This window comes from Lissotriton vulgaris, chromosome 4_1, assembly GCF_964263255.1.
Source record: "Lissotriton vulgaris chromosome 4_1, aLisVul1.2, whole genome shotgun sequence".
Taxonomy (NCBI): Eukaryota; Metazoa; Chordata; class Amphibia; order Caudata; family Salamandridae; genus Lissotriton; species Lissotriton vulgaris.
Genome location: NC_141691.1, coordinates 612574321 through 612600532, shown reverse-complemented (window position 1 = coordinate 612600532; position 26212 = coordinate 612574321). Strand labels below are relative to the sequence as shown.

General features: G+C 40.5%; 1 protein-coding gene across 1 annotated transcript in view; it reads left to right on the top strand.

The window, feature by feature from the left end:
* The window catches only part of VPS41 (VPS41 subunit of HOPS complex), an 876961-nt gene that overhangs the window by 344398 nt on the left and 506351 nt on the right, over nt 1-26212 (top strand). The window contains exons 6-7 of the mRNA XM_086964855.1: nt 19910-19972; nt 21256-21321. Of these exons, the coding sequence (XP_086820981.1) occupies nt 19910-19972; nt 21256-21321 (129 nt within the window). The remainder of the gene's footprint in view (nt 1-19909; nt 19973-21255; nt 21322-26212) is intronic.

Below are 26212 nucleotides of genomic sequence, written 5' to 3'. Positions count from 1 at the left end.
GAAGATGATACCTCAGATACTGAAATCAGCGCTTCTCATCTAAAGCTCCCACCCATCTTGAAGGATACCGTATCCAGCCACCTAGCCACATTTAACCAGACAATTGCACCTCTAGCCCTGGCTCTACTTCCTTTACAGAGATATAAACTCTCTTACAGATAGAATTTTGCCAGGAGTCTGGCTATTCGCTGCCAGCATAAGGGGGTCTGGGTCCAGCCATGCTGCTGCAACGCGTATTTGTGTGACCGCAAGAGAGACAAAGATAGGATACGTTTTACCTCTATCCTGAAGATAATGAGGATCTACACCTAATAAATCTTCCTGGGGTGTGAGATTAACTGAGGCATTATAAATCCTGCTCAAGAAATCACATATTTGATTTCACGCAGAAAAAAAAACATGCACAATATCCGCATCAACATCTCCACATCACAGACAATTCAAGTCCATTATTTTAACCCAGCTACACATTTTCCGAGGGGTATAATAAAGATTATCCAGCATCTTATAATGTTGACTTTTCAGCCTTTCACTCAGTAATACCTGCTGCCCCACAGTTAACACCTGCTGGAAACATCATTTGGGGTAAGACCCAGCCTCGCTTGCTGTACATCTGGGTTTAGTTCCATAAGCAAACTGTAACCAATTTTAATTTTAATTCTGCTTTCAACCATCAGAGACTCAATCACTGCTATTTTATTCAATAACAACATTCATTTTTTGAATTTTAGATGAAGTCTCTTATTTGTAAGTATTTCGAAAATCTTTGCTGTGGTAATCCAAATTTTTGCTACAGTGCCATGAATGTGCAAACTTGACCCTCGGAAAAAACATTCCCGATTTTAATATACTCACATTCTGCCACACTGTACAGTATTCACCATGGAAAGCTTACGGAAACAAAGGAGATCTCCAGAGTGAAGTATAATCATTATATACACAAATAAACTTGCAGAGAAATGGATATAAACATTGCTTTGACAAACAGGGTACTGCCTTTCAGGAGCCCCCTGTCTGTCAAAGCAATGCTGGCTCCTGCAGGAGGCAGGGACTTGGCAGGGACCCTGGGGACTTTCAAGCTCCCCCAGAGGTCCCAGTGGAGTATAGGGTGACCCGGGGGCACCCAGCAGACTTGGCCAGGCCCCGGGGAATGGATCCCAACGGCCAAATTCAGCCCAGGGAGGTGCGCAGATTACTCCCCTAAAAGTACAAAAAAGAAAAGGCCAGTCCCCAGGGTATGCCCCTCTCCCCTATTACATGTTGCCTGGGCTCAGACCTGCGGGGGGCACGACTTCCCTCCACTAAGAAAAAAAGTACCAATTAAGAAAAGGCCGGGTCCCTAATAAAAGAAACAAGAATACAAAGAATAGCAAGCCCAGCAAGTTGCCGTAGGCCCCGCCTCCTTTCACCACCATTTTGCAAATGTGCCTCCTAGTGCACTACTAGTTGGGGAATAAGTCTCCTTGACTTCTGACAGGTCCTAGGGGGCCAACTACCCCTCCTGTTACATTCAGTGAGTCCCACACAGTAGCATTGTTGAGAGGTTGTTGGAGGCCTTTCTCCACCACTTGCAAGTGTGACTACTAGTTAAAAAACCTTTGAAATTCACTTAAAAAACAAAGGTTACAAGGACGTTACAGTTAGGAGATACAATTTGAAAAACCTTCGAAATTCACTGAAAACGTATGCCCCTGCAATACACTGCTTACGACCTCACATAGTTCATGGTCAGTGACTTTACTGATGACATATCTGATGACATCATCCACAGAACCATTCACTCACCCACTCACACCCCATACAATCTCTCTTACGCCTACTCAAACACCCATACAACCACTCACATACCCATTCACAGATCCATACCAGTGCTCACACACCCACTCACTCCTCCAGAGGCCCACAAACACCCACTCACTCATACAGCCACTCACACAACCATTCACTGATCCACACAGCCACTCATAAATCGTAAATCCAGTATTTGTAAAGCGCAAACTACTTACCCCTACAGGTCTCAAGGCGCTGGGGGCCATCGTGGAAATTAAGTGAGCTATTGCCCAGAGTCACATGGTGCTGAGCTGAGCTGCCGCCGGGATCGAACCTTGAGCCATGAGCTCTGAAGTCAGCTGCCCTGGCCGCTGCGCCACACCTCTCCTCACCTCTCATACAACCAGTCACTCCTCTGTAATTCCATTCACATAAACGCACACTCACCCATACAGCTACTCACACACCCACTTAGTAACCTACACAGTCACTCTCTCACTCACATATACAGCCACTCACGCAGCATCTCATTCACCCACACACCCACTTATATACCCATAATGCCACTTACAAACCCATACAGCCACTTACCCACCCATACACACAAGGATTCATTCAGTGACACAACCACTCACATAATATATGTTAGAAGTAGTATCACTCAGTAGTAGTGAACCTAGTATACTAATTACATTTTTGTAGTAGGTTAGTGTATATATTTAACACCCATAAATTCTTAAAAACACTTACACTCACTTGATGATGTAATCAGTGATGTAATTTGAGATGTCATCAATAATGTCACTGACCATGTCATGAGTGATGTAATATGTGACGTCATAAGCAGTGCATTGCGGGGTTGTAAGTTATAGTTAGCTCAACTAACTATAACTGCTGAATTTCACTGGTTTTGTAAGAGTGAAATCTAAGCCTAACTATAACGTCCCTGTGACATTTGTTTTTTTCAGTGAATTTATATATATATATATATATATATATATATATATATATATATATGTGTGTGTATTTGTATATATATGTATTTCTATATATATGTATGTGTATATATATATATATATATATATATATATATATATATATACACACGAACCAAAGTTCCCCCTCTTAGTAGAACGGCACAGGCTGCCTTTGGATGCTTCAAATATATTTATTTAGGGCACAGGATCGGCAGCTCCCTACCGACGCGTTTCGCCACTAAGGCTTGGTCACGGTTAGCGTGTACATTTTCCAAGTGCTATTTACATAGTGAAAACACAGTGCATAGAGGTAGGACTACAGTTGATTTGCTTGGCCAATTTGGCCGCCATACTTCAGTGGTGTTATTCTTAGATCATACAATGTCATAACATGTTCTAATACATTTTGCAAAACAAAGTACAATGCAAATGAAGCCATATTACGCTCATTATCAGTCATGAGTGAAATCAATTTCAAGAGATTTGCTCCTGTTAGCGAGTCATTTATCTCTTTTCGGCGCCATTATAAAGTGATGTTAATGCGCCGCTTTGTTTACTAAATACACAAACAATAATAATCTCATTCAAATTAAGTCTCGCCCCAGTGGGCTATTGAGATGTCCCAGATTTCACTGTAGTTATGTAAGTGATGCCCAAGTGGGCTAAACAATTATGACAGTTCCATTTTAGGTATAAAACCTGTTGTTGCTTGTAGTCAAGTTCCCCTGAATCAAAAGAAAATTGGTGAATTTAAAATCAATTGAATCAAATTATTTACACAACAAAAGCAATGCGCAAAGAAATGTCAAGACAGATATGTTCAGTAATTCTAGAGGTGGACTGCTAGTTCCTCACTACAATTCATCCCCACAGGATGTAGTGTCTCGAAGTCAATAATAAATTTTGATTCCAAGATCCTTAGTTGTTGCAGTCTGTCACCCCCTCTTACGTTCTCCTTGACTGCATCTAGTATTATGTATTTCAACAAGTTGTCATTTTGGTTGTGGTGTGTGTTGAAATGGCGAGCAACTGGGTACTGCTCATTGGTGTTCCTTATTGCCCGCTTGTGCTCTAATATCCTAATCTTGGCTTTGTGTTTTGTGCTTCCAATATAGAATTTACCACATGGACAGATTAGGCAGTACACACAGTATTCAGTATTACAGTCAAAAGGACCTTTGATGTTAAAAAACCTGGAACTGTTAGGCACTCTGATTTTGTTGCAGTTATTGCTACCCTTACAAGCCTTACATTTCATACAACATTCAAAGCCTGCAAAATTCTTGTTATACACAGTTTTTTTGTGTGTGACCATGTTTTTACTTAAATCATCTTTTAGAGATTTACCTTTTCTATAAGTAATCTGTGGATGTTCTTTCACATAATCACATAGAAACTTATCTGTTGTCAAAATTGGGCAATTTTTTAACAGTATATTTCTTACTTTGTAGGCCTGCCCTGAGTATGTCGTGATGAACCTGACTTTTTCTTCATCCTCATTCGGGGATCTTTGTTTGGGGACTAGGAGATCTGTTCTGGACACTTTATCTACCCTTGTAAGCGCTTGGCGGATAGTTTTTTCCGAATAACCTCTTTCTTTGAAACGGTCAATCATGATCTTTTTCTCTGTTTCAAAGTCACTGTTATTGCTGTTGTTCCTCTTAGCTCTTAACAACTCCCCATAGGGGATACTCTGAATGAGAGTGTATGGATGTGCACTTGTGGCAAACAGTAGGCTGTTCCCCGCAGTCTCTTTTCTATGGAGGCTTGTGACTAGTTTGTTATTTCTGACCTCCACTTGTGTGTCCAGGAAGATGACCCTCTCTTTGCTAATCTGTGATGTTAGTTTAATATTAACCTCGTTGTCATTCAGGTTAGCAATGTATTCTCTAGCACTTGCTTCATCTCCTTTCCAAATGCAGAAGATATCATCTATGAAACGGGTCCATAGTATCACCCTTTCACCCTGGTCACTCTGGCTACTGGACACTTGCTCCTCCCACCAGCCCATGAATAAATTCGCGTAGCTGGGGGCGAAGCAAGTGCCCATCGCCGTCCCCTGTCTCTGCCTGTACAGCTGATCATCAAAATAGAAAATGTTATTGGTTAAGCAGTTGAGTGTCATTTCTACTATTTACTATTTACTATGGACGTGACAAGCTTGTACACTTCTATCAAGCACGAAACAGGCATTCAAGCAATCAGGCACTTCCTTAGAGCAAGATCTATCAGTAATGTGATACACACAGAGATGTTAGCAGAAATGACACTCTACTGCTTAACCAATAACTTTTTCTATTTTGATGATCAGCTGTACAGGCAGAGACAGGGGACGGCGATGGGCACTTGCTTCGCCCCCAGCTACGCGAATTTATTCATGGGCTGGTGGGAGGAGCAAGTGTCCAGTAGCCAGAGTGACCAGGGTGAAAGGGTGATACTATGGACCCGTTTCATAGAAGATATCTTCTGCATTTGGAAAGGAGATGAAGCAAGTGCTAGAGAATACATTGCTAACCTGAATGACAACGAGGTTAATATTAAACTAACATCACAGATTAGCAAAGAGAGGGTCATCTTCCTGGACACACAAGTGGAGGTCAGAAATAACAAACTAGTCACAAGCCTCCATAGAAAAGAGACTGCGGGGAACAGCCTACTGTTTGCCACAAGTGCACATCCATACACTCTCATTCAGAGTATCCCCTATGGGGAGTTGTTAAGAGCTAAGAGGAACAACAGCAATAACAGTGACTTTGAAACAGAGAAAAAGATCATGATTGACCGTTTCAAAGAAAGAGGTTATTCGGAAAAAACTATCCGCCAAGCGGTTACAAGGGTAGATAAAGTGTCCAGAACAGATCTCCTAGTCCCCAAACAAAGATCCCTGAATGAGGATGAAGAAAAAGTCAGGTTCATCACGACATACTCAGGGCAGGCCTACAAAGTAAGAAATATACTGTTAAAAAATTGGCCAATTTTGACAACAGATAAGTTTCTATGTGATTATGTGAAAGAACATCCACAGATTACTTATAGAAAAGGTAAATCTCTAAAAGATGATTTAAGTAAAAACATGGTCACACACAAAAAAACTGTGTATAACAAGAATTTTGCAGGCTTTGAATGTTGTATGAAATGTAAGGCTTGTAAGGGTAGCAATAACTGCAACAAAATCAGAGTGCCTAACAGTTCCAGGTTTTTTAACATCAAAGGTCCTTTTGACTGTAATACTGAATACTGTGTGTACTGCCTAATCTGTCCATGTGGTAAATTCTATATTGGAAGCACAAAACACAAAGCCAAGATTAGGATATTAGAGCACAAGCGGGCAATAAGGAACACCAATGAGCAGTACCCAGTTGCTCGCCATTTCAACACACACCACAACCAAAATGACAACTTGTTGAAATACATAATACTAGATGCAGTCAAGGAGAACGTAAGAGGGGGTGACAGACTGCAACAACTAAGGATCTTGGAATCAAAATTTATTATTGACTTCGAGACACTACATCCTGTGGGGATGAATTGTAGTGAGGAACTAGCAGTCCACCTCTAGAATTACTGAACATATCTGTCTTGACATTTCTTTGCGCATTGCTTTTGTTGTGTAAATAATTTGATTCAATTGATTTTAAATTCACCAATTTTCTTTTGATTCAGGGGAACTTGACTACAAGCAACAACAGGTTTTATACCTAAAATGGAACTGTCATAATTGTTTAGCCCACTTGGGCATCACTTACATAACTACAGTGAAATCTGGGACATCTCAATAGCCCACTGGGGCGAGACTTAATTTGAATGAGATTATTATTGTTTGTGTATTTAGTAAACAAAGCGGCGCATTAACATCACTTTATAATGGCGCCCAAAAGAGATAAATGACTCGCTAACAGGAGCAAATCTCTTGAAATTGATTTCACTCATGACTGATAATGAGCGTAATATGGCTTAATTTGCATTGTACTTTGTTTTGCAAAATGTATTAGAACATGTTATGACATTGTATGATCTAAGAATAACACCACTGAAGTATGGCGGCCAAATTGGCCAAGCAAATCAACTGTAGCCCTACCTCTATGCACTGTGTTTTCACTATGTAAATAGCACTTGGAAAATGTACACGCTAACCGTGACCAAGCCTTAGTGGCGAAACGCGTCGGTAGGGAGCTGCCGATCCTGTGCCCTAAATAAATATATTTGAAGCATCCAAAGGCAGCCTGTGCCGTTCTTCTAAGAGGGGGAACTTTGGTTCGTAAATTAGGGTGTCCGGCACCCGCACAGGTTCGCCGTAACGCGAGACGAGGAATAGCCGGGAGCGGTGTTCGGAATATATATATATATATATATATATATATATATATATATATATATATTCACTGAAAAAACCATAGGTTTCACACCAGTTATAGTTAGCTGGAAATTTTATTGACATAAAACCATTGAAATTCCCACGTTATAGTTAGTTGGACTCACTATAACTTGCGCGCCTGCAATGCACTGCTGATGACGTCACATATTACATCACTCATGACATGGTCAGTGACATCACTCATGACATCACTGTTGACACCATCCAGTGAATGTGTGTCTTTCTGAAAAAAGTTTTTTTTATATGTATTTGTAAAGTACGATGGAAGAATAAATGGTTAAATAAGTGTGTAAATGTATGTTTGTTTTTAAAAAAATTGATTGGTTAACTGCCTTATGAAGTGTATCTTAGTGAATACATATATTAGCAAGTAACTTTTATATATTGAAATGTATGTATCAGTGTTTCACTTTGTGTATAAGTGACTGTATGGGTTGGTGACTGACTCACTGTTTGTATGTGTTTTGAAGACAGCATATGTACAGGACTGTATGGATGGATGAGTGTGTATATGTGTATGTTAGTGAGTAAACGACTGTCTCACTATTGTCTTTTTCAGTAACTACATATGTTTTAATCTAGTATATGTGAGTATTGATTTATAAAACTGAGTATATGTGAGAGTGAGAGATTATAAGAGTTCCTGTTTAAATTAGTATGTGTTTATATAAGTGATTGTTTAAGAGAGTAAGTATGTGTATGTATTCTTAGAAGTAAAGTGGTAGTGTGTGTATAGCTGTATATGCAAATAAATGAATGTTCATTACTTTTTTTGCATGTGTGAATATGTGTGTGAGTAACTTTTGGATAACTGTCGGTGTGTAACAGGATGTATAGGTGTATCACTACATATAATGAGTGAGTATATGTATGAGTGACTATATAAAACTGTTTGTGAATGAGTGGATGTGTATATAGATGGTGGAATTACTGAATTGTTTATTGTAACTGGTACGGTTATCTCCACTTTTTTGAAAATGTTAAATACTATTCTTGAATATGTGTTTCAAGGCTCACATTACACTGAAAGGAGGTCTGTCACTCTGTCACAAGTATGGTGTCATCAGTGATGTCACTGACCATGTCATGAGTGATGTAATATGTGACGTCATCAGCAGTGCATTGCAGGCGCGCAAGTTATAGTGAGTCCAACTAACTATAACGTGGGAATTTCAATGGTTTTATGTCAATAAAATTTCCAGCTAACTACAACTGGTGTGAAACCTATGGTTTTTTCAGTGAATTTAATAGGTTTTTTAAATGCTAATTCCTAACTATAACTGGTGTGAAACCTATGGTTTTTTCAGTGAATTTAATAGGTTTTTTAAATGCTAATTCCTTTCTATATCGAGTTTCTAACCTATGTTTTTTTTTACAATTTGCTGTTTTGTGCAAGTATTATTTTTTGAGTTTTTTTTTTCTATCATTTTTGCCTGGAGCGCTCTGGGTGTGCGCTCCGTTAAGCTCTCCGGTAAGCTCTCCGGTAAGCTTTCCGGTAAGCTCACCGGTAAGCTCTCCGGAAAGCGCACCCAGAGCGCTACTTTCGTTCGTGAACAAAATAAGAATGAAAAGTTAATAATAATGCAAAACATTTCGTACTATACAAATAAAAGCAGTTTTTTTTAATGAGGAAAATGATTATGCATTTCCATAAAAGTATGATGACGTCACTTCGGCGCGCAACGTAAGCGCTCTCGGAAGCGCCTACGTTCGCGCCGCGTTTACGCCCCCGGAAGCGCCTACGTTCGCGCCGCGTATGCACCCCGGAAGCGCCTACGTTCGCGCCGCGTGTGCGCACCCGGAAGCGCTCCGGAGCGCGCAGCGTGAGCGCGCAGCGTCAGCGCGTCAAGTCATGTGACCTTAAAATAACACTTTTCATTGGTTGCTAACAGTTTTTTTTACAAAGAATGAAATCCCCACCCATTTCCTTCACTTCTTCTTTCACTTTTGTGACTGCAAGACCTGCCTTTTTGCTCCTGGATATTTCTTGGTTTTACCATGGCTGCCAGACAATCCAGCAGTGAGGAAGAACCAGAATTCATTAATGAAGAGCCTCCTCAACGAAAAGTTAAGGAACATTTTATTTGGAATTTTTTTTAAATCACACCTAATCAAAAAAAGGTGAATGCTCCAAAAGTGGAGTGCAGTATCTGCAAAGAAGTGCTGTCGCGGGGTAACCCCTTAAAAAAGTACTCATTTGGAAACTACGCGATGATCCGACATGTGGAGAGGAAGCACCCCCAGAATTTTGCCCGGGAAAGTGTCAGGGCTCTGGCACAAGAGCTCCCAGTGATGGGGCCTCTACATCAACCGGAGGAGCAACTTCTTCTGGGAGGGGGAGATCACAAGAGCTGGTTCCGAACATTCAACCTGCTTTTAACCATGGTGCCCTCAGATGCAGATACTGCAATCAACTGCTTACCTTTGGAGAACAAAGTGTACAGCTCATGGTTCGAGCATTAGAAAACCATTGCTGCTCTTCCCACCCCTAATTTTTTTTGGTTTTTTTGCTCCTGTGCGCAGTTTCCATTCCCTGTTTTTGTTCCTGTTTAGAAAAAAGAAGAAAACCAAAAGTTCTTTTCAGAACTACCTCCAATTCTCATCAAAGAGCTATATTCTAAAAAAAAAAGAAAAAAGAGTAAGTGAAATAGAGTGCATTGATAATGGAAAGGAGAATGAGTAAGAAAGAACAGAAAGGTTTGAGAGGAGAAAGGAAGTGAAGTAGGAGGACTGAAAGAAGGGGAGTGTTAGGAAAGAAAGTAAGGAGAAGAAGAGTGAATATGCGGAATGTTGATATTCAAAGAAAATGTTGAAAAGGAACAGGGGTGTGGAAGGATAAGAAAAGATGCATTGCTGTAGTTGAAGGCAGAAGGCCTCATTTATGAAGCCATGCGTCACTTTAACGCCACCAAAGCATCACTTTTTGTGACGCATCAGTCCAATAAAAAATGCACCTTATTTATTCATATTTACAAAGTGGCGTTTCTAGGTAAATACGTCACTTTGTAAACCCCTGCGCCACATTATTCCTACGTCAGGTGTAATGTATGCAAAAGGGACGTATTGACGCAAGAAAGGGTCGTAGAGGTGACACAGTGAATAAACTGGAGGCCTCATTTCTGAAAAGTGACGCATCGCTGCGTGAAAACAGCATTGCGTCACTTTTCTGTGCGCACTCCTTACGACATTCCAGATGTGTCATATTTAATGTATGACGAATCATGTCGCAAGGAGTTAGATACGTCAGTATTTCTGACGTATCTGTAAACACAAAAGTGACGCATTTGTAAATTGCGTCACAAAAGTAACGCAACTCCAGTAATGCGCCCTTTCACATAGGGAAAGCACCATGTGAAAGGTCTTGCGTCAGTCTTACACCTGCTGTGAGGCAGGCGCAAGATTTTGATGCAGCAGCATCCTAAAAGTGACGCAGAGAAATCTCATAGATTTCACTGCGTCGCTATTACGAAGCTTTTTGCGGGGGAACGCCCCCTCTGCATACATTATACCTGACGCAGGTATAATGTGGCGCAGGGTTTTAAAAAGTGACCCATCTACCGAGATGCGTCATTTTTTAAATACAGTGCAACGAGGCGCATTTTTTTACACCGATGGTGCGATGCGTCACTTTTCTGTGCGCACTCCTTACGACATTCCATATTTAATGTATGACGAATCATGTCGCAAGGAGTTACAGATACGTCAGTATTTCTGATGTATCTGTAAACTCAAAAGTGACGCATTTGTGAATTGCGTCACAAAAGTAACGCAACTCCAGTAATGCGTCCTTTCACATAGGGAAAGCACCATGTGAAAGGTCTTGCGTCAGTCTTACACCTGCTGTGAGGTAGGCGCAAGATTTTGACGCAACAGCATCCTAAAAGTGACGCAGTGAAATCTCATAGATTTCACTGCGTCGCTATTACGAAGCTTTTTGCGGGGGAACGCCCCCTCTGCATACATTATACCTGACGCAGGTATAATGTGGCGCAGGGTTTTAAAAAGTGAGCCATCTACCTAGATGCGTCACTTTTTAAATATAGCGCAACGAGGCGCATTTTTTTACACTGCTGGTGCGATGCATCACTTTTCTGTGCGCACTCCTTACGACATTCCAGATGTGTCATATGTAATGTATGACGAATCATGTCGCAAGGAGTTACAGATACGTCAGTATTTCTGACGCATCTGTAAACACAAAAGTGACGCATTTGTGAATTGCGTCACAAAAGTAACGCAACTCCAGTAATGCGTCCTTTCACATAGGGAAAGCACCATGTGAAAGGTCTTGCGTCAGTCTTACACCTGCTGTGAGGCAGGCGCAAGATTTTGACGCAACAGCATCCTAAAAGTGACGCAGTGAAATCTCATAGATTTCACTGCGTCGCTATTACGAAGCTTTTTGCGGGGGAACGCCCCCTCTGCATACATTATACCTGACGCAGGTATAATGTGGCGCAGGGTTTTAAAAAGTGAGCCATCTACCTAGATGCGTCACTTTTTAAATATAGCGCAACGAGGCGCATTTTTTTACACTGCTGGTGCGATGCATCACTTTTCTGTGCGCACTCCTTACGACATTCCAGATGTGTCATATGTAATGTATGACGAATCATGTCGCAAGGAGTTAGATACGTCCTTGCGTCACAAAAGTAACGCAACTCTAGTAATGCGTCCTTTCACATAGGGAAAGCACCATGTGAAAGGTCTTGCGTCAGTCTTACACCTGCTGTGAGGCAGGCGCAAGATTTTGATGCAACAGCATCCTAAAAGTGACGCAGTGAAATCTCATAGATTTCACTGCGTCGCTATTACGAAGCTTTTTGCGGGGGAACGCCCCCTCTGCATACATTATACCTGACGCAGGTATAATGTGGCGCAGGGTTTTAAAAAGTGACCCATCTACCTAGATACGTCACTTTTTAAATATAGCGCAACGAGGCGCATTTTTTTACACCGCTGGTGCAATGCGTCACTTTTCTGTGCGCACTCCTTACGACATTCCAGATGTATCATATTTAATGTATGACGAATCATGTCGCAAGGAGTTACAGATACGTCAGTATTTCTGACGCATCTGTAAACACAAAAGTGACGCATTTGTGAATTGCGTCACAAAAGTAACGCAACTCCAGTAATGCGTCCTTTCACATAGGGAAAGCACCATGTGAAAGGTCTTGCGTCAGTCTTACACCTGCTGTGAGGCAGGCACAAGATTTTGACGCAACAGCATCCTAAAAGTGACGCAGTGAAATCTCATAGATTTCACTGCGTCGCTATTATGAAGCTTTTTGCGGGGGAATGCCCCCTCTGCATACATTATACCTGACGCAGGTATAATGTGGCGCAGGGTTTTAAAAAGTGACCCATCTACCTAGATGCGTCACTTTTTAAATATAGCGCAACGAGGCCCATTTTTTTACACTCCCCGGTGCGCGCACCGGAGCGCGCCTATAGATATATAGATATATATATTTTTTTGAACCTAAATTACTCAAAATCCACTGGAGCACATATCTTGAGACATAGCAAAGGCACATCGGGCTACCAGTCCCTACAATTTTGCCAAATTTGGTGGAAATCCATTCAGCCGTTCGGGCTAAAAGTGAAATCGACCGCCCTATGGAAATTAACATGGGGAAAATGCGTTTTGGGACCCCCTTTTATCTCGGCCCCCGCTTGACGAATCCCCCCCAAACTTTCAGGGAAGGACCGGAGCTCGACGAGGCCATTTTGAGGAAATTTTCAGGCAGATTCGTCAACCGGTGCCAAAGTTATTCCAAATAGAATTTTGAGATTTAACATTGAAAAAAATCCTAACTATAACTACCTACTGGCAACCGCCAGTAGGTGTTATATATATATATATATATATATATATATATATATATATATATATATATATATATATATATATATATATAATCCACCTTGCCCTCAGCGTGCTTCGTGCACAGACAGGTACGCAGACAGCAACAATAAAATCGCCAAAGTCAAACTTCTTTGTTCGGTTGCTTTTATTTATGTATATTTAGTGGTGCATGTCGTCAGACGCGTTTCGGGCACATCCGTGCCCTTGCTCACTATAAATATATATATTTTCCCACACAACGTCCTCCTCGGAAAGATAGTACGCACTCACAGGATCTTCATATTTCTCCGTTAATTTATTTACCCAGCAGTGTCCAGTGTTAAAAAATACTGACGCGTTTTGTTACGCACAGGTAACTTGCTCACGGTTGATATTACATGACATTCAAACCCTCCTATAAGGAATGGTGCGCCGGGAAACCCTTTCAAGTAGCTGTTGCGCTTTAAAAGCTTAATAAATAAATAAATAAATAATAAATACATAAATAAACATGTGACTACTAATGCCACTTCCTGTAGCATTATAAAGGTTTATGGAGGTTGTAGTTGTCAGACAATACATATCTCTATGTTTACATTGTTGCCATATGGATCAGGCGGCAACATTAATCCAATTATATTATTGCTAAACATTTCAATTTGACATGGTGATTTTTACCTGAAAGACTTTCCGTTTTGGTTATTGAGTACTATTCTCAACCCGGACTAGTCACTTGTAATGTTTGTTTGTTATTCAACGCAAAACTTTATTGTTCTGTCATTCTTTCTAGGATACCACCTTATGGGGCTGTATTTGTTTATTACCGTACCAAGGTCCCTCCTATTTCTTTTATTTAAACGGAACTTAGTATTTTCTATACGGCTGACATGAGTTTATTCATCTCATTTTATACTCATATGTCTTTTGCCTATTTAGTAATCGGAGCTCCGATTTGATTTTCGGTCATGCCGAGTTATTCATCACTACTCCTTTTTACAGGTTTCATCAATATGAATATTCCTGATCTATCCAGATTAAATGACTGGATTAGCTTCAGCCACCGATATGTACATACTTATGTTAAGCCCTCCAGTGGGCTATATTGGAGTTTGGTTGTATCCTATTGTTATTATGACCGCAATTAATCATGGATGATTTCACACCCGTTTCTATTATAGCTGTCCGATTCTTTTGACCTAGTTGATTTTTATACTCAAATGAAGCCCTCCAGTGAGCTTATTAAATTAAAGCACAAACACACAAAACCTTTATCAAAAATGTTGTTGCACCATTTCCCTATAAGGACCAAATGCCAAATCAAATAAACCGCCTTTCAAACACCTCATTTATCCAACCCCATTAAACATTGAGAATCTCCAATCCTCCCCATTAAAAAAAAAACATTGGGGAGTATCAGTAACAAACCAACAAGCAGGAAAATAATTCAATTTGATTCCAGTGATACGAGAAATAGATATGGATAAAAGAGATGCCAAACGGATTGACCAAATGGACTCCTTCTTTCATCAGGAGGTAATATCGCAGGAACAAAACGAGTCACAACAAACGATTCAGAATAAATCAGACGCACGGAGTACATTGAAATTATGGGAAAATTAAGCAAAAAGGAGGTAAATAAGTGGTGGGAACTTACCACCTTAAGGAAATATTTGGAAGTACGGAGAGTCCCGAGAGGGCTTAGGATTTTTCTGATACCAAGACAACAGGATGCGTCCAATGAACTCTTAAAGGAATGGGGAGAATATGTATTGGAATCCTCATTAGGACTAATACCGATTTTAGTGAAACATTTGGAAATAGCTTTATCAAAAATTAAAGAGAAACTACAAGAATTGGAAATCCTGAGATGACCAAACTTAAAGAAGATTTGGAGAAATATGTGGAAAAACACGAGGAAGTGGTAAGTAAAAACATGGAAACAGTCCAAGTTTCAAAGGGACAAAGAGGACTATGCGTCGGGCCGCATATTCACATATGCTAAAAAATGTGACATCTTCAAAAATCAAAGCCAATCAAGGATGGGGCACAAAGCTCCACAAGTGTAACATCGCTAACCTCCACAGGAGCAAGTGAAAATAAGGCGGAAACAAGTGAAGATCAAACTACAAGGAATTTTTTAGGGGATATGAGGTTAGTCCTCCAACAGAGATTTTGGGAGCAAAACCAAAGTCAAGTACCAAAAGGCAGAAGAAGAGGACGCAAGTGGGTACCCAGGACACCGGTATAAAAAAAAAATAACAAGAAGAGGCAAAAGAAGAAAGTGGCTCCGAGGATATAGGTACCAAAACAAGGAGCATGCGTCAAAAGACCTCAAAATAATTTCATTAGAGACCCCGGATGAAAATGATGAGTTAGTAGTTATGAACCTGTCATCACGCCTCATCACAAGCAACAAAACATCTCTGTTGAAACATGGGATTAATTTTTGTCCTACAGAACCAATGGATATAGCACAAACATGCATTGATAATTACAAGTAAATAAGGAAAATCAAACTTGCAAAGTTTCAAAGATCTTTCGTGAGAACCAAGATATGGCAAATTTTACAAAGATGAAAAAGAAGAAAAGAATGGAGACCCAGAGTGGAGAACCAACTCTGATAACAACAGATATGACAGTCCTGATAACCCTAGTAAACTTGGACGTGATGGAGGATAGGGATGTCATCACAGAATCCACAGCCTGCCCACAGAAAGGGGCTGGTTTAAGTGGTAAAAAGCCACCCTCGAAGTTTTATCCCCAATTGCCGCATGGAAATAAAATAGACACATTCCAAGAAGCGGTGGTACAGGACAGCTATAAAATCAAAGGAATGAGGTATCGAGATAATCTGAAAAAAGAAGAAAGACTAGCCTTGAAAAACCTAATGGAGGATAAATCGATAACGGTCAAAATGGCCGACAAAGGCGGAAACATCTTCATTTTAAACACAAAGGATGACATATCAGAGGCTCATCTACAATTAAGGAATAAAGAATACTACAAAAAACTGGACAAAAATCAAACACTAATTTTCAAAACAAACTTGGATAAAAAAAATTTGGAGTGGCAACAACAAAATTTGATTGATGACGATGAACAGACGTTTTTAATGACAGAACATCCTATTACCGCAGCAATATGTATTTCCTAGCAAAGGTGCATTAAAACCCACTAAAACCACCAGGGAGACCAATCGTGTCAGCAAAAGGATCCCTTATGGAACCAGTGGCCAACTATATTGACTTTTTTCTTATGCCCTTTGTGTTAAATTTAAGTTCATATTTGCTGATACAACTGACCTCTTGAGACACTTTCAAGGCAACCATGTTATATGTTAATAACGATGGACGTAACATCGCTCTATACTAACAACGAAAACAACATTGGCCTAATAACATGTGCCTCTTTTTTAAAAGAAAGAGATATCCAATTTAAACATCACAATCAGATGCTGATGGATACGATTGAGATGTGCCTCACACAAAATGTATTTCTCTTTGGCGATTAAATCTACCAACAGATAAAAGGATGCGTAATGGTGTTCTCCTTCAGTCCAGGATATGCGTGTCTCACTATGGGATGGTGGGAACAACAAGTAGCGTGGCATCCCAACAACGATAAATTGGTCAATAAAGTAACAAAATGGTTAAGATACATAGACGATCTTCTGATAGTGTGGGATGGAACAGTGCAGGAATTTGAAGAGTATTTTAAGATCTTAAACTCGACTGATGCTAACATAAGATTCACGTATACCATCAGCAGTGAAAGAGCAATTTTCCTTGACACAGAGATTTATATTTATAACAACAAATTGGAAACCACACTACACAGAAAGAAGAGGTCTACCAACGCAACCTTACACGTGGACAGTTTCCACAGAACCACAGTGAAGGACAACATCCCATATTGAGAATTCCTGAGACTACGACGGATCTGTTCAGAACAACAAGAATGGGAGACAAATAGTAAGAAAATGGCAAACAGATTCAAACAGCGTGCTTATAAGGACGGAATTATCAAAAAATGTTGGGAGAAAGCCAATGAAAAGAAAAGAGAAGATACATTAGAAGTAAAACACAGAGCGCTGGAAAATTCCAATACCTCACAATCGGAGGAAACAACAGTGAGACTCATCTTGAATCATTCAAGGAAATCTAAACAGATAGTAGGAATCCTCAGTAAAAATTGGAAGCTCTTACAATTAGATTGAACGGTAAGCAAAATAATGGGCAATCACCCAAACATCACGTTTCGACGGGCTAAAAACTTGAGAGATAGTTTGATACATAGCCACATCAGGATCAAGAAAAAAGAAAGGGAACACAGTGGCTAAAAACTAAGGGCTTCATTAAATGCCACAATTGTTTGCCAGATAGCTATCAACAAAACAGAAGTGATGTTACCTAACAACAAATTGTGGCAAATCAAGGTGCTTATAACATGCAAGAGCCAATTTGTTGTATGTGTTATTGAGTGCCCATGTTCTCTAAAGTACATAGAAAGCTCAAAGTGAAATGAAAAAAAGAATACTGGAGCACGTCCGAGCAACTGTTAACAGAGACAGAAGCAACGCAATTGCTAAACATATGAAAGCCATGCATGAAGGTGATTGGAAATTAATGCGTTTTTACGCTCTGGAAAACATAATCCCATATATAAGGGGCAGAGACAGAGAGAGAACATTGAGGTGCAGGGAATCCCGGCAAATTTTGAATTTCAGGACTTTATCCCCGTGGGGTCTGAACCAAAGTGAGGAACTTTGTGTCCATCTTTGAAGAAAATGTAGAATTGATTTTGGTTAGTTTGTTAGTACTGTTTTGTTGCCACTGTGAAAAGTTAGAGAGGTTTTTTGGCTCAATGTTTATGGGGGTTGGATAAACGAGGTGTCTGAAAGGCGGTTTATTTGATTTGGCGTTTGGTCCTTATAGGGAAATGGTGCAACACAATTTTTGACAAAGATTTTCTTGTTTGTGCTTTGATTTAATAAACCCACTAGAGGGCTTCATTTGAGTATAAAAATCAAGTAGGTCAAAAGTATCTGACAGCTATAATAGAAATGGGTGTGAAATCATCCATGATTAATTGCGGTCATAATAACAATAGGGATACAACTAAACTCCAATATAGCCCACAGGAGGGCTTAACATAAGTATGTACATATCGGTGGCTGAAGCTAATACAGTCATTTAATCTGGATAGATCAGGAATATTCATATTGATGGAACCTATAAAAAGGAGAAGAGATAAATAACTTGGCATGACCGAAAATCAAATCGGAGCTCTAAATATTAAATAGGTAAAAGACATACGAGTATAAAATGAGATGAATAAAGTCGTGTCAGCCGTATAGAAAATACTAAGTCCCGTTTAAATAAATGAAATAGGAGGGACCTTGGTACGGTAAAGAACAAATACAGCCCCATAAGGTGGTATCCTCGAAAGAATGACCGAACAATAAAGTTTTGCGTTGAATAACAAACAAACATTACAAGTGACTAGTCCGGGTTGAGAATGGTACTCAATAACCAAAACGGAGTCTTTCAGGTAAAAATCACCTTATCAAATTGAAATGTTTAGCAATAATATAATTGGATTAATATTGTCACCTGATCCATACCGCAACAATGTAAACATAGAGATATGTATTGTCTGACAACTACAAACTCCATAAACCTTTATAATGCTACAGGAAGTGACGTTAGTAGTCACATGTTTGGCGCACTATTCCTTATAGGAGGGTTTGAATGTCATGTAATATCAACCGTGAGCAAGTTACCTGTGTGTAACGAAACGCTTCGGTATTTTTTAACACTGGACACTGCTGGGTAAATAAAGTAACGGAGAAATATGAAGATCCTGTGAGTGCGTACTATCTTTCCGAGGAGGAAGTTGTGTGGAAATTAATTTTGGCGGCGCTCTGCCGCGATGTATCGCACCTGGATAAGAATCGCCAGGGGTCGACGAGTGTGAGCCAAGTTGTGGAAATATATATATATATATATATATATATATATATATATATATATATATATATATATATATAATCAATTTCGATTGGCTCGACAGCCGTCGAGCTCCGCTATGCTCAAGCCACTCTGCGAAGGCGGTTTGTGTGTAGGTTGCGAACCTACAAATCAATTCGTGTTACTGACATCTTTCTCTTTCAGAAACACACGAACAACTTCTTGTGGAAAAGTAGCCTTTATTTCAGTGTAAAGGCACCAAAACCCGACTTGTTTCGGGAACTCTCCTGACAGTGAGCAAGGGAGGAGAGTTCCGTTCCCAAAACGCGTCGAGTTTTGGTGCCTGTACACTGAAATAAATGCTACTTTTCCACAAGAAGTTGTTTGTGTGTTTCTGAAAGAGAAAGATGTCAGAAATACGAATTTATATATATATATATATATAGTTTAGTAGTGAGATGTAAAATTATGGCATGGAATATATACATTCTGTCAGTCGACTATTGCACTAGCAAGAAAATGTTAATATAAACTAAATTAATTCCTCAAAGATGGCCCCTCTAGTTATAGAGCACTGTAGTTATCCTGATCTTGGAAACTGTCAACTGAAACAGTGCATAAAACAAAACCATGCGAAAAAGGAGGAACAAGATGCGTTGCAAATCAAAAAACAGCCTGCCAGATGACAGCCAACACTGGCCATACCAACTCTTTGGGCATTTTGATTCATTTAAACGATGAGCTAGAATATTTAATGTTTTTTCTATGCCCTTTTCAAAATATGTTTTCTTTCTTCCATATCCTACTAATGGTCGAAAGGTTTTGTGCAGAATGAAAATATTTAAAAAGGCTACATTGTGATCAATGCAAAAATATTTTCCTTTAAAATCATACATTTGAGTTTCTTGCAGTAGTTGTGATTAAAAATGTAAGCGCCTGCTAATATGCTATTTCTGTTTCGTTTTAGGTGCAGGTCTTTGGATTGTACTCTAGAGAAGGATTCCATGAAATTTTTGACTGCCCAATAAAAGTATGTTAGCTGCACCTCTATTTTATTTTTCCTTTAAAAACATTTAATGTGTAGTCCGTGATGTACAATGGTGGTGTCGGCATGAACCAGCACAAGTTATAACACTACGAACAGCCCTGCATTGCCATTCCTTAGTGAATGTAATGTAAGGTTGTATGCAATAATGTGTGTATAGAATCATGTAGATTCTATCAACACACACTTTCGCTCTGCTCCTCCCTATTTATATTATGCTACATTACCTATTTACCTTCCATAGTGCAAGAAACACACTGGCAGTGGGTGGTACGATGCACTGGCACGGCCCACTAGTCTCACTGAAAGCTGTAACCTGTCATGCAGACTCTGGCTTCTATCTAAAGCTAGGGAAAGAGGTGAGCCAGTAGTGGAAATCCTCTTTACCGAGTTACCTTTTTCTTCCCGCTGCGGGTGTGTGTGTGGGGGGGGGGGAGGTTTGGCAAGCGTCTCTCCGCCCTATTCCTTACGGCTGGTCACTTACATAATTCTCCACTTCCATGATTGTCAGGGGCCCTGGTTAAATTCACGCCAAAAAGATGCAAATAACACACATTGCAGGGAAAATATTTTAAGCATGTGAGAGTAAATGAAGCTTTGGACAAACCAATTGAAGTCAACAGATAGGTAAGATGTTGGCTGTTTTTGATATATGTAAACAAAGCAGACAACCGACCAGTAAGTGACATTACTGGATTCATGGCATGGATGTAGAGACTCCAGGAGATGTTCAAGGAAAATAAACACCAGCAAAGCTATTTAAGACTATTTCTCAAATTCCACGTTAAACCAGTCAGTGATGTACAGAAATGTTTGACTTTCTGACTGCAGTATTTTGTTTTTGCAGTCAAAATATATAAACCATAAACTAAATGTTACTTGATATCTCTGTCAATATGGACATATATATTTATAAGGATCTAATCACCCACTATTCAATAGACATGCTAAGGTCTATATAGACCACTATCTTCAGACATGGTTGGTAGGTGTAGATGACGAGCTTAGACACTGTGTTCAATGGAAGGACATTGACATTATATCTGAACATCACGTAATTTGAGCTGTTTCACAAATTTCCTGAGATATTTGTGTAATTGAGTTTCCTAGTAAGAACATGTGGTCTTGGGTGAACCTCATACTTGGTATAAGAATGTGTTGTAACAAGTGAATATCATGCCTATACATTGCATGAATTATGTCCTGATAGATACAGATATATAAGGATGTTTATAATACATTATTTGATTTTGATATCCTAATTATAGATTGTTGCAGTTCATCCTCAGTTTGGACGATCCAGCTTCAAACAGTTTGTAACTGGAGGAAATAAGGTATATGCATCTTTTTTTTTGTAAACTTTTATTACTGTCATTTAAATTACATTTGCCAATATGATCTTGCTAAACCTCACGTATATTCCCCCAATGTGATCATGAACATAGCACACATGTATGTACCATCATTACAGCTACTTAATAAAATCAAATACTTCTACATTTGAAACTGTTATATACCCAACCTCCTAATTTCATGCAGTTTATCCCAATTTATTGTCAAACTGTATCCAAACAATTAACAAGCTCAACCATCATCCCGTAAAGATGTTCCACTAAAGGCTTTGTTCTTTGAAAATAAGCTACCCTAGTCATCGTTTTCCTTAGTTATTTATACAACCCTAAAGTAGGATTCTATGAAATTCCTAGTATGATGTGTAGAACAATCTCTTAGAACCATTATGAAACCCAGCCCAAAGCACTCACAGATGATATCCAAACCTACGACCACGCAGATTTGAAAAATTGACAGCTACATTTTCTGAAAATGTTTATTGTGACACAGACGAGCAGTCAATACTTTCAATGTTCTGATTTGTTACCTTTGCCTCAATTGTAATTCCTTCGGGGTCAAGTTCGCGCTTAATAAAACTTTATAAATAAAATAAATAAATAAGAATGCCACAATATCAACAATACCTATTCCAAGATGGCTGTCCAGTTTAGAACTAGTGGCTACACTGGAGGTACCACACTGCAGATGTAATGAGTGACAAGCAGGTATCCTAGGTGGATGTGAGTGGAATGGACCTAGTACACCTCTTGATTGCCTTTTAAGATTAGCAGTAAAGAAATGTCACAAGTTGAGGGCTGGCTAGAGATGCTACCGGCATGTCTGATGGTAAATGAGTTGAAGGTTCAGAGGTAGCCCAGAAGGGGGAGAGGTGCAGTCACAACTGTCTGATCTGATGAAAGATTGCCATCATCCAGTACATGATCTAATGCAATTGTTATCTCCATATATGAGTGGAATCAACGGCTGAAGGACTATGTGAGGGCCTTAAATCAGTTTATCTTGAATTTTGTACCATTCTATATGAATGGTGATGTGAACGTAGCAGTACAGAAATGTCTTGACTTGGAGTTGTTTGCCTCAGATTTCCGTCATGCATTTAAATAGTAAAAGTAGCAAGACTGGCCATAACGGATAAGTTGCACTCTTGGTGCAGGTCTCTGCTAGTGATAGCTGTGATACAGAGGAAGACCATCACGCAGCAGTGCAGCAGAGTCGTGTTCTTCACTGACTTGAGCAAGCACACTCAATTTAAGTGGCAACTCTGCAGGTGGTTCTTTGCGATCTTCTAGAATGAGACCTTGAGACACTGGTTTGGTTTCTGACAAGGTAGAGGTTAGGCCAAGAGGGAAAAAATATACCAGTTCAGAGACCCGTATTCTGCATGTGGGTTTATAGCAGCTCACCCCGGGTGCCTGATATTGGAAACGAAACTGGAATTTCTCCTGGCAAATCCTCCATTAGTTTTGAACATTGCCTGGGTCCCACATTCTTTAGGTCGGGGAGGGAGTATTGGATTTGATGTTTGGAGAGATATGTACCCTCTTTTTCTGATCCCTTTTTACTTATTTTCTCTCCCTCCACTCTTTGAGTCTTTGACTATGGTATGGTTCCGGGACCTTTGGAGTTTCTATTACTAAAATTGCATTTTATGTTTTGTGTGCCTGTCAGTACTAACGTTTAGTTATTCATATGTTAGTGTGAGATCCTTGATTAATATTTGGAGGAGGGGGCAGACTGTCAACAGACTAGGAATCTAGTGGCTTTCTGGGAAAAACACGGTATCAAAGAAAAACCTGGGCTTAATCCTTGATAGCAGTGATGCATGTCACTGGGGTATACCCCAAATAAATGTGTGTTAAGTATTTAAGCAGCCCCCCCCCAAAAAAATACAGTCGAAAAATAAGAATACAATTTCTGAAAATAATATAACAAAAAGAGAAAAGAATTGTCATTAACTCATATGATACAAATTGGTCAAATTCAAGCCACGGGACTTGGGGATTGTTTTGTTTTGTCAAAAAGTCGACCAGTTCCTACAAAACACAAAGAGAATAATGTAAGTTAATGAGAGGTGAAAACAAAATACAGTGCAGCATAAATAAAAAAGCGACTGCACAACACACAAAGAGAGCGATCAGGCTTATAACAAAGAACACCAGACCATATAAATATAAATGGCTGTCAGAAATATAAAATGCTAATCCCATAACCTCATACTGACCAGACAATATACATGGGTATCCTTAAACATCTACGTGCACTGTCCTTACTTATACTCCAACTCACCTAACACAAAAATGAATGTAGCTCTCCATTGCAGAGTGTAGAAATTGATCCCCAACGCTGCATTTACCAGGCTGCACCTGCTCACGTGGATTTGAGTTCCTCTGCACACTTGAGAATAAAGCAAGCACTCAGACACCATCCTGGGCAGCAAAGAGCAAAATAAAAGGCATATGCATGTGTTCTGGTTTACAAAAATCGGTCCAACTAAGATATCCGCATAATGCCGGAAGGCTGTACAAATGATAAGCATAGTCACAACAATGGATCAACATAACAGCACACAAGACAATGCCAGGTCCCCATCATCATGATGACTATAATGACCTGCCAATGTATCCAGCATTTGAAACAGCAGTACTTGATGCAAGTCGGCTCCTTTCTGTATTTCTTCCATTCTAACAGCATTATGTGACAAAGGCATATTTATCTGTACTCAACCATTTAAAGATCAAGCAATCAAGCAAGTCATGCTGTTCCCTTCTGTTTTTTAATCCACATCACATAGCAAGAACCTTGGCATGCATAATTACTGTGATAGTTTGTCTTCTCAGGTTTTTGTACTATTCATTCTTTGATGAGAACACTATACATTTAAAAAATAAATACGTTTATTGGTGATTTTACAGCAGAACAGCCAAAGCAAGAAAGAAAAAACAGCGCTACACAGACATTAGCATGGGCATATACAGATCCTTCATATGTAGAAATTCTACATTATACATTTCTACGACCCCCCCTGTCACAATAGTAGGTTTATAGCAGCAGGCTCTCCCAGATCCGGGTCCCGTGACATGTTGCCAGTTCATGCACAAACTCCATCAGCTCTCAGTCCAGAAAGGGATGAAGGGAGAGACAGCGGTCCGAGCTCATGTGAGGGGTAGCTATGTGTCGGGGTCTCCGTTGGTAGGAGCAGCCACTGTCTGAGAGTCGGTGTCAGAGCCGTCAAGGGCGTCTATGGTGTTCCTCCTAGAGATGTATGTGGACCAGAAGTTTTTGGGCCTGTTTCGTGGGGGGAGCAATTCACTGTAATATTCTGGTTGCGTGCAGCAGTATAACATGTCTCTTGACCATTGTGCTAGTGTGGGATTCGGGCCGCGCATCCAGCAGGTGGCAATACATCTCTTAGCCAGGAGAAAGGCCATATCAGCCGGTCGCCTGCGCGCCTTAGGTAGTGATTTGGAGTAACCTAATATGGCCAAAAGTGGGTATGGGGTCAGCTGAAGACCTCCCCCCCAGATCCGAATTATCCCAGGGCAGGACCACGCAACTTGGAGGAGATCGGCAACCATCTTGCCGCAGCGATCACTCTGCGGACTCTCACGAAGGGCATAGCGGTGAAGTCGTTCCGGAGTATAATACACCCTATTTATAAATTTAAAGTGGACCAACCTATGGCGGCCATTAAGGGATATTCTTTTGGTGCTCAGGCAGCAGTATCTCCATAAATCGCCCGTTAGTTCCGTCTGCAAGTCTTGTTGCCATTCCAGACGCGGCTTGGTGTATGCGCCATCCCTAGTGGCCAATGCGGTATGGTAGAATCTAGACACCAGTTTAGCTGGAGATTGCTCTTTGACAGCAACGGTTAGAGCCACGACCTCTGCGGGTTCCGCCATGTCCTCTCCAAGGAGCTCCCTAAGTGCATGCCTCTTTCTGTGTACCTGAAATTGTGACAAAGCCGAGGACATTCCGCTCTCTCTATGATGTCCCCCGAGGAGCGTGCGACCCCGTCCGCAAAGAGGTTCCCCATGGTGCACACATTCAGCGATCTTAAAGCAGCGATAACACCTCTGTCTCTACATGGCGCTTACCAGTAGCACCAGTCTAGGCGAGCTAATGGTGAGTACAATAGGTTACCAGCGAGCGCGCTAAGTATACAGTGCCACGCATGGGTGACCGAGGTTAGAGAGTCAAATATCCCAGTCCGCCTGTCTCTGGGTGAGAATAAAAGAGACAGAAGCGGTTTGGGGTCAGCAACAATGGTATCTATCCGTATATGCAAGCTGTAGGGCCTTGTATCATATGATATGCATGCGAGCCCTGTGCTACCCTGTAATATAGCTCGAGGTCAGGAGCACTCAAACCACCCATCACATACGGGAGAGTCAATATTTTCCAGGCCACGCGGGGCTGTTTGCCCACCCATGCCAAACGGACCATCAGAGACTGCAGACGTTGAAAGAATATTTTGGATAGGACCATAGGGATGTTTGTGAAGAGGAAGAGGAAACGAGGCAGAACGACCATTTTCATCAAGGACACCCTGCCCATCAATGACAGTGGGAGGCGAATCCAACCGTCTACCTCATCTTCCAATTTGGAAAGTGCGACCCGTAGTTTTCTCTCAGGACAATATCCGAATCAGTATGGAGCCGGACACCCAGGTACAGCACCGGCTCCGTGGTCTAGAGTAACGGATATTCCAGTTCAAAACATACTGTGGCGGGCGTCAGGGGGAACATGGTGGACTTGCTCCAATTAACTTTGATGCCGGAGAGGGAGCGGAACAGGACCACCTCATGGATCACAGGCGAGAGATTGGTGTCAGGGTCCCTGATATACAGGAGGGTGTCGTCAGCATATGTAGAC